This window comes from Scyliorhinus torazame, chromosome 5 (assembly GCF_047496885.1).
Source record: "Scyliorhinus torazame isolate Kashiwa2021f chromosome 5, sScyTor2.1, whole genome shotgun sequence".
Taxonomy (NCBI): domain Eukaryota; kingdom Metazoa; phylum Chordata; class Chondrichthyes; order Carcharhiniformes; family Scyliorhinidae; genus Scyliorhinus; species Scyliorhinus torazame.
The window spans coordinates 162,700,480-162,715,712 of NC_092711.1; the positions used below are offsets into that span (position 1 = coordinate 162,700,480).

Here is a 15,233-nt window from a genome sequence, read left to right on the forward strand (position 1 = left end):
TTAGCTTCTTTCCACATAAGTAGAATCCTTCGCCGGGCTACTAGGGACACAAAGGTCAACACGTCGGCCTCTCTCGCCTCCTGCACTCCCGGCTCATCTGCAACCCCAAATATAGCCAACCCCCAGCTTGGTTTGACCCGGACCCCCACCACCTTCGAGATCATTTTTGCCACACCCACCCAGAACCCATGCAATACCGGACATGACCAAAACATGTGGGTGTGGTTCGCTGGGCTTCCCGCGCATCTCCCGCACCTATCTTCCACTCCAAAAAACCTACTCAGCCTTGCTGCCGTCATATGCGCCCTGTGTAGAACCTTGAATTGTATCAGGCTGAGCCTGGCACACAAGGACAAAGAGTTTACCCTACTTAGGGCATCTGCCCACAGCCCCTCCTCAATCTCTTCCCCCAGCTCCTCCTCCCATTTTCCCTTCAGCTCCTCTACCATCATCTCCCCCTCGTCTCTCATTTCCCTATATATATCTGACACCCTACCATCACCCACCCATGCCCCCTTCTACATGCTGCTTGACAGTGAAAGGGACTGACTGTCTGTCAAGCCAGCCAATCCACTCAGCCTCTCAATGTACACCCTCATCAGTGCCTCTTAAAATCCTCATCTGAGTCCACCCATAGCTGAACCCATCTCTGATCTCACCATCCAATGAACTGGCAAGCAAACTATATTTCACCCTGACCTGGATCCAGTTCCAGTGTTTCACCACAGCTGATCCCAACTCTATCGTGGCTGCTAAGTTTGTGCAGTGTCGTATCTGAGCTGGTGGCAGAGAGGGACAGATCAAATGACTATGTGTCTTCATGAAGTGCTAAGCTGTTGCATTCTCTTTTCATCTTTGACCTGCTGTGGCTGAGCAGGCAGCATTTTCACGATGGGCTGAAGGGCATCTTTCTGTGCTGTAAAACTCTATGACTCTTAGGTTTTGGGTCTCTGAAAGCAGGAAATGAGAAGGAGAAAGTTGGTTTGAAGGAAGACGGTGGGGGGTTGGAAAGGAAGAGATCTATTGTCTACATTGTGTGGAGTTTGCTCGTTCTCCCCGTGTCTGCGTGGGTTTCCTCCGGGTGCTCCAGTTTCCTCCCACAGCCTAAAGATGTGCAGGATAGGTGGATTGGCCATGAACAATTGCCACTTAGTGTCCAAAAGGTAGGTGGGTTAAAGGGGATAGAGAGGGGGAGTGGACCTGGGTAGTATGCTCTATCGGAGGGTCGGTGCAGAAGGATTCTGTGTATTCTATTTCATTTAAATTTTCCGAGGAGATGACTAGGTGTGTAGTTGAGGGGCGTGCAGTTGATAATATCTTTTGTCACATGTAGGCTTACATTAACACTGCAATGAAGTTACTGTGAAAATCCCCCAGTCGCCGCATTCCGGTGCCTGTTTGGGTACATGAAAATGAAAATCGCTTATTGTCACAAGTAGGCTTCAAATTAAGTTACTGTGAAAAGACCCTAGTCGCCACATTCCGGCGCCTGTTCGGGGGGGCTGGTACGGGAATTGAACCGTGCTGCTGGCCTTCCTTGGTCTGCTTTAAAAGCCAGCTCTTCAGCCCTGTGATAAACCAGCCCCTGTATGTACATGGAGGGAGAATTCAGAATGTCCAATTCACCGAACAAGCACGTTTTTCGGGACTTGTGGGAGGAACCCTGAGCACCCGGAAGAAACCCACACAAACACGGAGAGAACGTGCAGAGTCCAGACAGACAGTGACCCAAGCCGGGAATCGAACCTGGAATCATGGAACTACGGAGCAACAGTGCGACCCACTGTGAAAAAAATGAAATGAAAATCGCTTATTGTCACAAGTAGGCTTCAAATGAAGTTACTGGTTAAAGCCCCTAGGCGCCACATACCGGCGCCTGTTCGGGGAGGCTGTTACGGGAATTGAACTGTGCTGCTGGCCTGCTTTCAAAGCCAGCGATTTAGCCCTGTGCTAAACAGCATCTAAATGTGCCGCCCACATGTAGCCCATATAGACTTTAGTAAGACTTGTGACAAGGTCTCACATGGGGGACTGGCCAAGATGGGCTCCATGCAAATTGACACCAAAATTGGCTTCCTGGCAGCAGGCAGAGGGAGATGGTCAAAGATTGTCTTTGTGACTGGAAGCCTGTGTCCAATGGTGTTCCACTGCGATCGGTGTTGGGTTCCATGTTGTTCGGACGTACATCAATGATCTGGATGTGAATGTTGGAGATATGATAGGATGGCAGATGACACAAAAATTGGGGGGGGGTGGGAAATGGTGAGGAACGCCTCAGATTACAGGATGATATGGACGGGCTGGTTAGATGGCAGAACAGTGGCAAATTGAATTTAATCTTGAAAAGTGCAACAGGTCAAATTTGAGTAATCTCTCCTAACTCAGCAACTGGAGCTGTGTATATAGTTAATGTTAAATAAAATGTTTTGTTTTCTCTACAACTCGGTGTTATACTCTTCATTGTATATTATTAAATACCCATATCCCCACACTCTCCTGCCACTCAACCAATTTCCTAACCGTGTCAATAATTTGCCCTCAACTCCGAGGGCTTCCACCTTAGCTAACTGTCTTTTGTGTGGGACTTTATCAAATGCGTTCTGGGAGTCCGTATAAATGACATCCATAGACATTCCCCTGTCCCCTACCTTAGTCACTTCCTCAGAAAATTCAGTAAAATAAGTCAGGCTGGCTGTCCCTGATCGAACAAAGTTTTTCAAAGTGTTCAGTTACCCCACCCCTAATTATACATTCCAACAGTTTCCCCACCATAGATGTTCATAACAATAATCTTTATTAGTCTCAAAAGTAGGCTTACATTAATACTGAGGGACTGAATTCAGATTGTCCGATTCACCTAACAGCACATCTTTTGGGACTTGTGGGAGCACCAGGATAAAACCTATGCAGACACGGCGGAGAACGTGCAGACTCCACACTTAGTGACCCAAGGCGGGAATCGAACTTGGGTTGCTGCCGCTATGTAGCAACAGTGCTAACCATTGTGCTACCATGTTGTGTTTGGCTAACTGGTCTGTAATTCCCTGTTTTTCCCCTTTCACCCTTCTTAAAAAGTGAATCCCTTCCCACACTAAGAGCAGGTGAATGGCCTCTCCCCAGTGTGAACTCGCTGGTGTATCCGTACTTCAAAAAGTGCAATTTTCCAACCCAGAGAGACTACTCCTGAATCTAGGGATTCTAGCTAGAGCATCTACAATGTCCTCCCCGACTTCCTTTAACACCCTCGATGGAAACCGTCAGGTTCTGGGGATTCCTAGGAGTTTCCTAGTTAGTGATGGTATAGTTATGTTAATTGTATTAAGTCCTTGTTCTCTATCGACTATTAATTTCTGGCAAGTTATCCGCCTTTTCAATTGTAAATACTGAGGCAAAGTAATTGTTCAGCATGTCTGCCATTCCCCCATTATCACTGACAATATCTCCATTTTCAGCTTTTACTGGGCCTACATTGCTCTTCACACCAGCTTTCCCTTTATATAACTAAACATTCTTCTCATTGATATTGATGTCCCTTGCAAGTTTCCTTTCATAATTCCTTTCAGTCGCTCTTACAAGCTGCTTTGTGACCCTTTGCTGGTCCTTGTACCTATCCCATTCGCCCAGATCTGTACTATGTCTTGTATTTTTGTGCGCCCTCTCTTTTAGTTTTAAGCTGTCCCTAATCTCTTTATTTGTCCGTGGCTGGTTTTTTTTGTGAAGTGGAGCCTTTTCCTCTCGGGGGGATATACTTGCTCTGTATCTCGTTAAATGTTTCTTTAAATATTCTCCACTGATCCTCAGTTGTTTGACCCACTAACCGATCTCCCCAGTTTACCGAGGACAGTCTCTGTCTCATCCCGTTAACGTCAGCCTTACCCAAGTCTAAAATTCTACTGTCTGTAACGTGCTTTTCACTTTAAAACACTACATTGAATTCAATCATGTTGTGATCACTATTTGATAAATGTTCGTGCACAGTTAGGCTACTAATTAAATTGGGCTCCTTACTCATAACTAAATCTAATATTGCCTGTCCCCTTGTTACATCTGGAACATATTGCTGCAGGAAACTATCCCGGACACATTCCAGAAATTCACTCCCTTTCTGACAGTTGCTTGTCTGCCCCTCCCAATCTGTGTGTTAGTTATAATCCCCCATTAATACTACTCTGCCTTTGCTACACACTCGCCTAATTTCTGCCTTTATACAATCTAGCACCTCAGAACTGCCACTAGACGGTCGATACACAACACCATTACAGTTTTAGATTTTTTTGTTCCTCAGTTCCACCCATATGGGGTGGGATTCTCCATCCCGTTGGCCAATGGGGTTTCCCATTATGGGCACCCCCATGCCATTGGGAAATCGGCGGGCGTGAGCGCGCTGCCGGCGAAGCAGAGGATCCCGACGACGGAGAATCCAGCCCAAGGTCTCCGCTGGATGCTTCCCCCTCATTATCCTCCCTCACCATTAAGGTGATAGTATTTCTAATCAGTAAGGCTACTTCACCCCCTCTGCCATATTCTCTGTCCCTCCTGTAAACTTTATAACCGGTATATTTCGTACCCAGTCCAGACCATCCTGCTACTTGTTTTTGGAACTGTATTGAGTTCGCCTGAGGCCTCCCCCTCCCCCTCCATTTGTTAGTTTAAAGTCTTTGTGACTTCCCTATTTATCCTTTCCGTGAGGACACTGGTCCCAGATCGGTTCAGGCGGAGACCGTCCCAACGGTACAGGTCCCTCCTGTCCCAATACTGATGCCAGTGCCCCATGAAATGGAACCCCTCTTTCCCGCACTACTCCTTTAGCCATGTGTTTACTTCCCTAATTTTTATCATTCCTACACCAAATTACATATGGCTCGGGGAATAATCCAGAGATTATAACCCTTGAGGACCTGTTCTTTTAATTTTGTTCCTAGTTCCTGATATTCCCCAAACAGATCCTCTTTCCGAGTCTTGCCGATGTTGTTTGTCCCAACGTGAACCCCAACAACTGGATCCTCTCCCTCCCTCTCCAATAGCCTTTCAAGCCAGTTAGAGATGCCCCTCACCCTGGCACCGGGCAGGCAACATACCATGTGGGACTCTCGGCCCTGTTTCCAAAGGATGTTATCAGTTCCCGTAATTATAGAAACCCCGACAACGACCACTTCCTCCCCCCACTTGCATGGCCTCCTGTACCAGGGTGCAGTGGTCAGCTAGCTCATCCTTCCTACAGTCACTGCTCCGATACCCTGCCCCTCCGAGTCCACTCCCTGGAGACTAGGTCTGGGGAATAGGTATTGAAGACGAGGTATTGGGGAATGAGAGGAAGGAATGTTCCATAGAAACTAGAATTATCTGTTCTGAATTTATATCCTGTACTGAGTGTTGACTTTTGTAAACTCCTTTTACAGATATTACAAGAGGAGAAATTACAGACAGAAATCTCAATTATCACGTCTCAGTCTTACAGAGTCACTCGATACCTTGGATCTGAATATCATCGGCCTTTGAATCTAGAAGGAGAAATGTTTGCCGATCTGTCGGCATCAAAAGATTTTAACCATCAGTGTGACTGGAAAAGCACCGAGACACACACACCCGAGTGAGAGTGTTCCAGAGCGCTGACTGTGGAAAGAGCTTTTAACCAGTTACACAGCCTGAAAAAACATTGCACCATCCACAGCGGGGAGAGACCGTACACATGTTCTGTGTGTGGACAAAGCTTCCACTGATTGTCCAACCAGGAGAGACAGGAGGAGACCCAAAACATGGAGAGACCATGGAAATGTGGGGACTGTGGGAAGGGGTACAGATCTCCATCAGAGCTGGAAACTCATCGACGCAGTCACACTGGGGAGAGACCATTCACCTGCTCTCAGTGTGAGAAGGGATTCACTCAGTTATCCAGCCTCAAGAGACACCATCGAGATCACACTGGGGAGAAGCCGTTCACCTGCTCTCAGTGTGGGAAGGAATTCATTCAGTTATCCAGCCTGCAGAGACACCAGCGGGTTCAGGCTGGGGAGAGGCCGTTCACCTGCTCTAAGTGTGAGAAGAGATTCACTCAGTTATCCAGCCTGAAGAGACACCAGCGGGTTCACGCTGGGAAAAGGCCGTTCACCTGCTCTCAGTGTGGGAAGGGATTCACTCAGTTATCCAGTCTGAAGAAACATCAGCGAGTTCACACTGGGGAGAGGCCATTCACCTGCTCTCAATGTGGGAAAGGATTCACTACTTCATCGAACCTGCTGACACACCAGCGAGTTCACACTGGAGAGAGGTCATTCAATTGCTCTCAGTGTGAGAAGGGATTCACTACTTCATCAAGCCTGCTGACACACCAGCAAGTTCACACTGGGGAGAGGCCGTTTACCTGCTCTCAGTGTGAGAAGGGATTCGCTCAGTTATCCAACCTGCGGATACATCAGCGAGTTCACACTGGGGAGAGGCCGTTCACCTGCTCTCATTGTGAGAAGAGATTCACTACTTTAAAGAGCCTGGGGATACATCAGCGACTTCACACTGGGGAGAGGCCGTTCACTTGCTCTCAGTGTGAGAAGGGATTCTCTCAGTTATCCCACCTGCAGAGACACCAGCGAGTTCACACAGGGGAGAAGGCGTTAACATGCTCTTAGTGAGAGAAGGGATTCAGATACCCATACACCCTGCGAGAGCACTAGCAAGTTCACACCTGGAAGAAGCCATTCACCTGCTCTGAGCAGGGGAGACATTCAATGATTCATCCCAACTACGGAGACACTAGCAAGTTAATTCTGGGGAGAGACCATTCATCTGCTCTCAACGTGGGGCGGGGTTTTGTGATTCATTACACCTGTTGTGACTCCAACAAGTTCACAATAAATTACAGATGTTGGCTCCGTTGTTATTGTTTCTGCTCTCACTGACATCCAGGACTGCATTTTGTTCATTCTGACATCTGGTGATGATTGGAGGGTTTCTTTCTGCTGGACTGGCCGGTCTAACACCTCTGCCTCCGGTGGGCTGACCATTTTTGAGCCTCGTTGCGATTACCTGGTTCCAAGTTTGACGAGGGGCTCAGAATGAAAAGGTGTTTGTACGTTGGAAGATATTTAGTTCCCAAAGCAGCCACATTGCCATGAAGATGGGCTATGGTGGTTACATGGTTCTCTTGCCTAATTTATCTGTGTGTTTCTTGCAGAAGGAAACTGTCATGGTATGAGGGGCAAGTCGACTAGTAGATTGGGAAATTACAATAGTTTAGTCAGACTTCATGATCCGAGCAGGCTTGGTGGGCCGAAGGGCCTGTTCCTGTGCTGTACTGTTCTTTGTTCTTTGTTGTTCTATATATGACGATAGACAGGCAACCACTTGCATTTTCTTTACATAAAATATTGATTCCTTTAAGAAGCAAAAATTAAACAACAAAAGTGAAGCTATCGTGGCTCACAAGAAAAGTTAAAGATTCCATTATATCAATGGAGGAGACTCATAAAGTGGCCAAAATAGTAGTGAGCCTGGGGATTGGGAACTTGTTTAGAATTCAGCAAAGAGGACCAAGAAACTGAGAAAGAGAAAATAGAATATGAGAGCAAACTGGGGAGAACTGGAAAAGCTCCTATAGGAATGTGAACAGGAAAAGATTAGCAAAGACCAATGAGGGTCCATTCCAGACCGAGACAGGAGAGTTTATAATGGGGAATAAGGAAATGGCAGATAAACTAAACAGTGTGTGTTTGTCTTCACAGAGGAAGATATTGAAATTGCCCTAAAAACACCAGAGAACCAAGGGACCAGTGAGCACGAGGAACTGAAAGTGATTAGTCTTAGTGAAAAAGCAGTACTGGAGAAATTAATGTGGTTGAAAGTTAATAAATCCCCAAAAGCTGCTGCTCTACATCCCAGAGTGTTGAAAGAGGCGGCTGTAGAGATTGTGGATACATTGGTGATCATCTTTCAAAATTCTATAGATTCTGGAATGGTTCCTGCAGATTGGAAGGTGGTAAATGTAACCCAACTATTTAAGGAGGGAGAGAAAACTGGGAACCACAGACCCATTAGTCTGACATCAGTAGGAGGGTAAATGCTACAATCTATTATAAAGGCTGTAATACCATACGAATTAGGAGCAGGAGTCGGCCACTCGGCCCCTCGAGCCTGCTCCACCAGTTAATAAGTTCCCGGTTGACCTGATTGAAACCTCAACTCCACGGAGGCCCCTTAGAAAATAAACCTTGGGACTTCCGGTTGCGGCGATGACCAGCTAAGCCGCACGTTTCGGCGGCTCCAGCTTTGACGGACCTTCGGGCTCTTTTAAGAGCCCCAACGGGAAATTTTTTGCGACGAAACCCGGTGTGGGGTGAAGCAACAGGGAGTTTCCCCCCCCCCCCCCCCCCCCCCCCCCCCCGCAGTGTGAAGAAAAAGATGGGCGGCGGTGGCCAGATCACGGAGGATCCTCGAGGGCAGCGGCAGAGGAAAGAAAGGAACAAGATGGCGTCGGAAGGAGCCCAGGCGACATGGGGACCGGACCAGGATGAATTTTTAAGACGGTGTGTGGAGCTGCTAAAAAAGGAGGTGCTGGCCCCGATGATACAAGCAATCGAGTGGCTTAAAGAGACACGAAAGGCCCAGGAGATAGAGCTCCGTGTGGTGGAGCAGAAGGTAACTGACAATGAGGACGAGATCCTGGGCCAAGCGGTCAAAATGCAGACGCACGAGGCGATTCATGAGAAGTGCATCGAAAGAATTGAAGTCCTGGAAAATAGATCAAGGAGAAAGAACCTCCGTATCCTGGGTCTCCCTGAGATAGTGGAAGGAGCTGACGGCGGGGCTTATGCGAGCACGATGCTACGTTCGCTAATGGGAGCTGAGGCCCCCTCGGGCCCCTTGGAAGTGGAAGGGGCCCACCGGGTCCCTGTGAGGAGTCCAAAGGCTGGAGAACCACCTAGGGCGATGGTCGTGCGATTTCACCGCTTCAATGACAGAGAGGTTGTTTTGAGATGGGCCAAGAAGGTACGAAGTAGCAGATGGGAGAATGCGCTGATACGAGTGTATCAGGACTGGAGCGCGGAGGTGGCGAGAAGGAGGGCGAGTTTCAATCGAGCCAAGGAGGTGCTGTATAAGAAGAAAGTAAAGTTTGGGATGTTGCAGCCGGCGCGATTATGGGTCACGCACCAGGATAGACATTACTACTTTGAAACGTCGGAAGAAGCATGGACCTTCATTCAAAAAGAGAAACTGGACCAGAACTGAGGGACTGATGTTGGAGGGGAAATGACAATGCTGATGTATAGAGGTGTAAATTGGGGAGGGGGACACACTGAGAAATGTGGGTGCCGGTGGGGGGAAAAAGAGACACAGGCGGGGGATGGGGAATGGGAACAGGGCTGTAGGGGGAGCTGCGCCATGGGGGGGCGGGATGGTTCTAGAAAGCGCGGGGTTTCTTTTTCATTTCCCGCGCCAGAGAGATGATGGCGGGAAGATAGGCGCAAGGAGGAAGGGAGTTCCTCACACGGGGGGCTCAAGGAGAGCGGGAGAAGCCGGGGTCAGTTGAAGTCAGCTGACTTTCGGAAGCAATATGGGGGGAGTAACCATGCTAGATGGGGATCTAGCGGGGGGGGGGGGGGGGGGGGGAGGACACAACTGGGTTGCTGCTGCTGAGATCGACAGGGAGCTGGTAAGAGAAAAGGTGGTCGAGGCGGGAATGCGCTGCCTGAGGGACGGGTGGGTGCACGGGACCGGGACGTGGGACTGGCCCAGAGAGGGTGATTGCTAGTCGACAGGGGAGGGGGGAGGGCAGCCCCCCAGTGCGGCTGATCACGTGGAACGTGAGAGGCCTAAATGGGCCGATTAAGAGGCCCGAGTGTTCGCGCACTTAAAAGGACTGAAGGCAGACGTGGCCATGCTTCAAGAGACGCATCTGAAGGTGGCAGACCAGGTTAGGTTAAGGAAAGGATGGATGGGACAGGTGTTCCACTCAGGGCTGGACGCAAAGAATAGAGGGGTGGCCATACTGGTGGGGAAACGGGTGTCATTCGAGGCTAGGAACATTGTAGCAGACAGCGGGGGCAGGTATATGATGGTGAGTGGCAGACTGCAGGGAATGGAGGTCGTGCTGGTCACCGTATATGCCCCGAACTGGGATGATGCGGGATTTATGAAGCGGATGCTGGGACGTATCCCGGACCTGGAGGCAGGAAACCTGGTAATGGGGGGGGCACTTCAACACCGCGTTAGACCCAGGGTTAGATAGATCTAGATCCAGGACCGGAAGAAGGCCGGCAGCGGCCAAGGTGCTTAGGGGGTTTATGGACCAAATGGGGGGAGTGGATCCGTGGAGATTTGCCAGGCCGCTGGCCAAAGAGTTCTCCTTTTTCTCCCATGTCCATAAGGTATACTCCCGGATAGATTTCTTCGTTCTGGGAAGGTCACTGATTTCGAGGAGTGGAAGGAACCCAGTACTCGGCCATAGCTGTTTCAGACCATGCCCCACGTTGGGTGGATCTGGAACTAGGAGAGGAGAGGGAACAGCGCCCACTCTGGCGACTGGATGTGGGATTATTGGCGGATGAGGGAGTCTGCGGAAGGGTGCGGGGATGTATCGAAAGGTACCTGGAAGCCAGTGACGATGGGGAGGTCCGAGTGGGGGTAGTATGGGAAGCACTGAAGGCAGTGGTCAGGGGAGAGTTGATCTCCATCAGGGCTCACAAGGGGAAAACAGAGGCCAAAGAGAGGGAAAGATTACTGGGGGAGATCTTGAGTGTGGATAAAAGATATGCGGAGGCCCCGGACGAAGGACTATATAAGGAGAGGCGAAGACTCCAAACGGAGTTTGACCTGCTGACCACAGGGAAGGCAGAGGCACAGTGGAGGAAGGCACAGGGGATGAGATATGAATATGGGGAAAAGGCGAGTCGCCTGTTGGCCCACCAGCTTCGTAAGAGGACAGCGACGAGGGAAATGGGGGGAGTTAGGGATGAAACGGGAACTACGGTGCGGAGAGCAGGGAAGGTGAATGAGGTGTTTAAGACCTTTTATGAGAGGTTATATAGGTCCCAACCCCCGGAGGGAAAAGAGGGGATGCAGCAGTTTCTGGACCAACTAAGGTTCCTGAGGGTGAAGGAGCAGGAGGTGGCAGGCCTGGGGGCGCCAATTGGGGTGGACGAGATGACCAAAGGGCTGGGGAACATGCAGGCAGGGAAGGCCCTGGGACCTGATGGGTTCCCGGTGGAATTTTACAGGAAATATGTGGACTTGTTGGCCCCGCTGCTGGTAAGAACCTTTAACGAGGCCAGAGAAGGGGGGACTCTACCCCCGACAATGTCGGAGGCGACGATATCACTAATCCTGAAGCGAGATAAAGACCCGCTGCAATGCGGGTCTTATAGGCCTATCTCGCTTCTGAATGTGGACGCCAAGTTGTTGGCAAAAATGCTGGCAATGAGGATAGAGGATTGTGTCCCGGGGGTGGTGCACGAAGATCAGACAGGGTTCGTAAAGGGGAGACAATTTGAATGTCAACGTGCGACGGCTGTTGGGGGTGATAATGATGCCCACATCAGAGGGGGAGGTAGAGATAGTGGCGGCGATGGATGCAGAGAAGGCATTTGATAGGGTAGAGTGGGAGTATCTATGGGAGGTGCTGAGGAGGTTCGGGGAGGGGTTTGTCAGCTGGGTTAAACTCCTCTATGGGGCCCCAATGGCAAGTGTAGTCACAAATCGGCAAAGATCGGAGTATTTTCGACTACATAGGGGAACAAGACAGGGATGCCCGCTGTCCCCATTACTGTTCGCGCTGGCAATTGAACCAATGGCCATAGCGCTGAGAGACTCCAGGAAATGGAGAGGGGTGGTTAGAGGGGGAGAGGAATACCGAATGTCACTCTACGCAGATGACCTACTGCTGTATGTGGCGGATCCAGTGGGGGGAATGACAGAGGTTATGCAGATATTGAGGGAGTTTGGAGATTTCTCGGGATATAGGCTTAACATGGGAAAGAGTGAGCTTTTCGTGATACACCCTGGGGACCAGAGTAGAGGGATAGATGGCCTGCAGCTAAGGATAGTGGAAAGAAACTTCCGATACCTGGGGATTCAGATAGCCAGGAGCTGGGGAACCTTACACAGACTCAATCTGACTCGGCTGGTGGAGAAAATGGAAGAAGATTTCAAAAGGTGAGATATGCAGCCGCTGTCACTGGCGGGCAGAGTGCAGGCGATTAAGATGATGGTCCTCCCGAGGTTACTATTTGTGTTTCAATGTCTCCCTATATTGATCACTAAGGCCTTTTACAAGAAAATAGATCGGAGCATCATGAGCTTCGTGTAGGCAGGGAAGGCCCCGAGGGTAAGGAGGGGGTTCCTGCAACGTAGCAGGGACAGAGGGGGACTGGCGTTGCCGAATTTGGGCGACTATTACTGGGCCGCCAATGTGGCGATGATCCGTAAGTGGATGATAGAGGGAGAGGGGGCGGCGTGGAAAAGGCTGGAGATGGCGTCCTGTAAAGGAACGAGCTTAAAAGCGCTGGTGACGGCGCCACTACCGCTCTCCCCGAAAAGGTTTACCACGAACCCAGTGGTGGCGGCAACATTAAGTATCTGGGGGCAATGGAGGCGACAGAGGGTTGTGCTGGGATCCTCGGTGTGGTCCCCGATCAGGAACAACCATAGGTTTGCCCCAGGGAGGTTGGGCAGAGGGTTCCAGAGCTGGCACCGGGCAGGAATTAGGAGAGTGGGAGACTTATTTATAGATGGGACGTTTGCGAGCTTGGGAACGCTAGAGGAAAAGTATGAGCTGCCTCCGGGGAATATCTTTAGGTATATGCAGGTGAGGGCGTTCACGGGACAACAGGTGAGGGAATTTCCGCTGCTCCCGACACAGGGGATCCAGGATAGAGTGCTTTCGGGGGTGTGGGTCGGGGAGGGCAAAGTGTCCGAAATATACCGGGAGATGAGAGAAGAGGGGGAGGAGCTGGTAGAATAACTGAAAGGAAAATGGGAAGAAGAGCTCAGGGAGGAAAATGAGGAGGGTTTGTGGGCTGATGCCCTAAGTAGGGTAAATTCCTCTTCGTCGTGTGCCAGGCTTAGCCTAGTCCAATTTAAGGTGCTACATAGAGCACACATAACGGGAGCGAGGTTGAGCAGGTTCTTCGGAGTGGAGGACAAGTGCGGGAGGTGCGGGGGAAGCCCGGCGAACCACACACACATGTTTTGGTCGTGTCTGGCACTGGAGGGGTATTGGAGGAGAGTGGCGGGAGTGATCTCGAAGGTGGTGAAGGTCCAGGTCAAGCCAAGCTGGGAGTTAGCTATATTTGGGGTAGCGGATGAGTCGGGAGTGCAGGAGGCGAAAGAGGCCGATATTGTGGCCTTTGCGGCCCTAGTAGCCCGGCGAAGGATTTTACTCATGTGGAAGGAAGCAAAACCCCCCGGTGTGGAGGCCTGGATAAACAACATGGCAGGGTTCATAAAACTGGAGCGGATTAAGTTTGTGCTGAGAAGATCGGCTCAGGGGTTCTCCAGGCGGTGGCAACCGTTCCTCAACTATCTAGCGGAACATTAGGGGGAAAATAGATAGCCAGCAGCAGCCCAGAGGGGGAGGGGGGGGGGGTAAATTGTTTTTGTTCTAGAGGGGGTGAAGGGGCAGGGGGGGAGCACTATTTTGTGTTATATTGTTAGTTCACTATTTTATTTAAACCATGTTATCTATCAGTTATCATGTTACCGTTTTTGTTGATTTGTAAGGGGGAAAAATTGCGTTTGAAAACTTTAATAAAATATATTTTTAAAAAAAATAAAATCTTGGGAGATTAATAGAATAATCTTTATTATTGTCACAAATAGGCTTACATTAACACACACCGGCGCCTGTTCGGGTACACTGAGGGAGAATCCAGAATGTCCAATTCACCGAACAGCACATCTTTCAGGACTTGTGGGAGGAAACCGGAGCACCTAGAGGAAACCCACGCAGACACAGGAAGAATGTGCAGACTCCTCACAGACAGTGACCCAAGCCGGGATTCAAACCTCGGTCCCTGGTGATGTGAAGCAATGGTGCTAACCATTGTGCTACTGTGCCGCTTGTAGTTTCTACACACTGCTGCCACTGGGTATCAATGGTGGAGATGGTGAAAGGGGTGCTGATCATGTCCCTACTTTGTCTTGAATAAAACAAACTCTCCGATTTGAATAAGACTGTCTGATAATCAAGCACTTTAAACAATTGAGTAAAACCTAATAAATTTAAATAATCCAGTCCATTTGAAAAAAAGATCTGCTCTTCAAAGATATATTAGTACAAATTACATGAGATCTTTGTAGTTGAATTGAATACCTTGACTCCTCACACGGACACTTGACTGACAAGAGGCACTGATTGGACAATAGCTGGAAACAATGAGCTGAAATGTTTCTGGGAGTGAAACTTTCACTATAACCTGGAATCGACTATGTGAGAGTTAAAGGCAATACCAGGCGAAATTACATTGAATATACAGCACAGAAACAGCCCAACCAATCCATGCCAGTGTTTAGACTTCACTTGAGTCTCCTCTCATGCTTTCCCATCTGACTCGATCATTTCTCCCTCATGTTCATCCAGCTTCCCCATAAATATATCGATGTTCATCTCCACCAATCCCTGTGGTAGCGAGTTCCACAATCCCACCACTCTCTGGGGAAGAAGTTTCTCCTGAATTCCTGATTAGATTATCTCACATTCATAGCTTCTAGTTTTTCTCTTACCCTTACAAGTGAAAACATTCTCCATGTGTATCAAAATCTTTCATAATTTACAGCCCTCCATTAGCCCCTAAGCCTTGTGTTTTGATGAGAACAGTGACTGGCCTATTCATTGTCTCCTGATAGATTTAACCTCCCGCACTAAAAATCTGAAGACATAAATGATTTGTTCGCACTTGAGTTCAGCGCAGTGAGAGCAGGGATGGAGTTACATGGGAGTCTGAGAAAAGCAGATTCACTGAGAATGGGTGGGCTGGTCTGAACTGTGTGAAGAAGCTGGTTAATCAGACTGTTCATGATCGGGGACTTGGTGTTCAGGGTAGTAGAGGAGCTCAAGTGACGGCCTTCAATAACAGATTAATCTGCATTTATACAGCACATTTATATGTGCTATTCTATATATATTCAATATCCCAAGATGTTTTCACGGACATTGTAAATCCAGGTTTCACAAATGATTTGATAAAATTGTCCATGCTCATGATCATGTGACAGAAATACTACTTCTCTCTGACTCTGCCTCCACA

The 15,233-nt window shown here is 49.2% G+C and overlaps 1 protein-coding gene across 8 annotated transcripts in view; it reads left to right on the forward strand.

Annotated features, from left to right (window-relative positions):
• LOC140422254 (uncharacterized) overlaps positions 1–6,870 on the forward strand; it is a 218,947-nt gene extending 212,077 nt beyond the window's left edge. For all 8 annotated transcript variants that reach the window (XM_072507297.1, XM_072507298.1, XM_072507292.1 and 5 more), the window contains one exon: positions 5,400–6,870. In XM_072507297.1, the coding sequence (XP_072363398.1) occupies positions 5,757–6,623 (867 nt within the window). In that variant the 5' untranslated portion in view covers positions 5,400–5,756 and the 3' untranslated portion in view covers positions 6,624–6,870. The remainder of the gene's footprint in view (positions 1–5,399) is intronic.
• Positions 6,871–15,233: the final 8,363 nt, after the last annotated feature.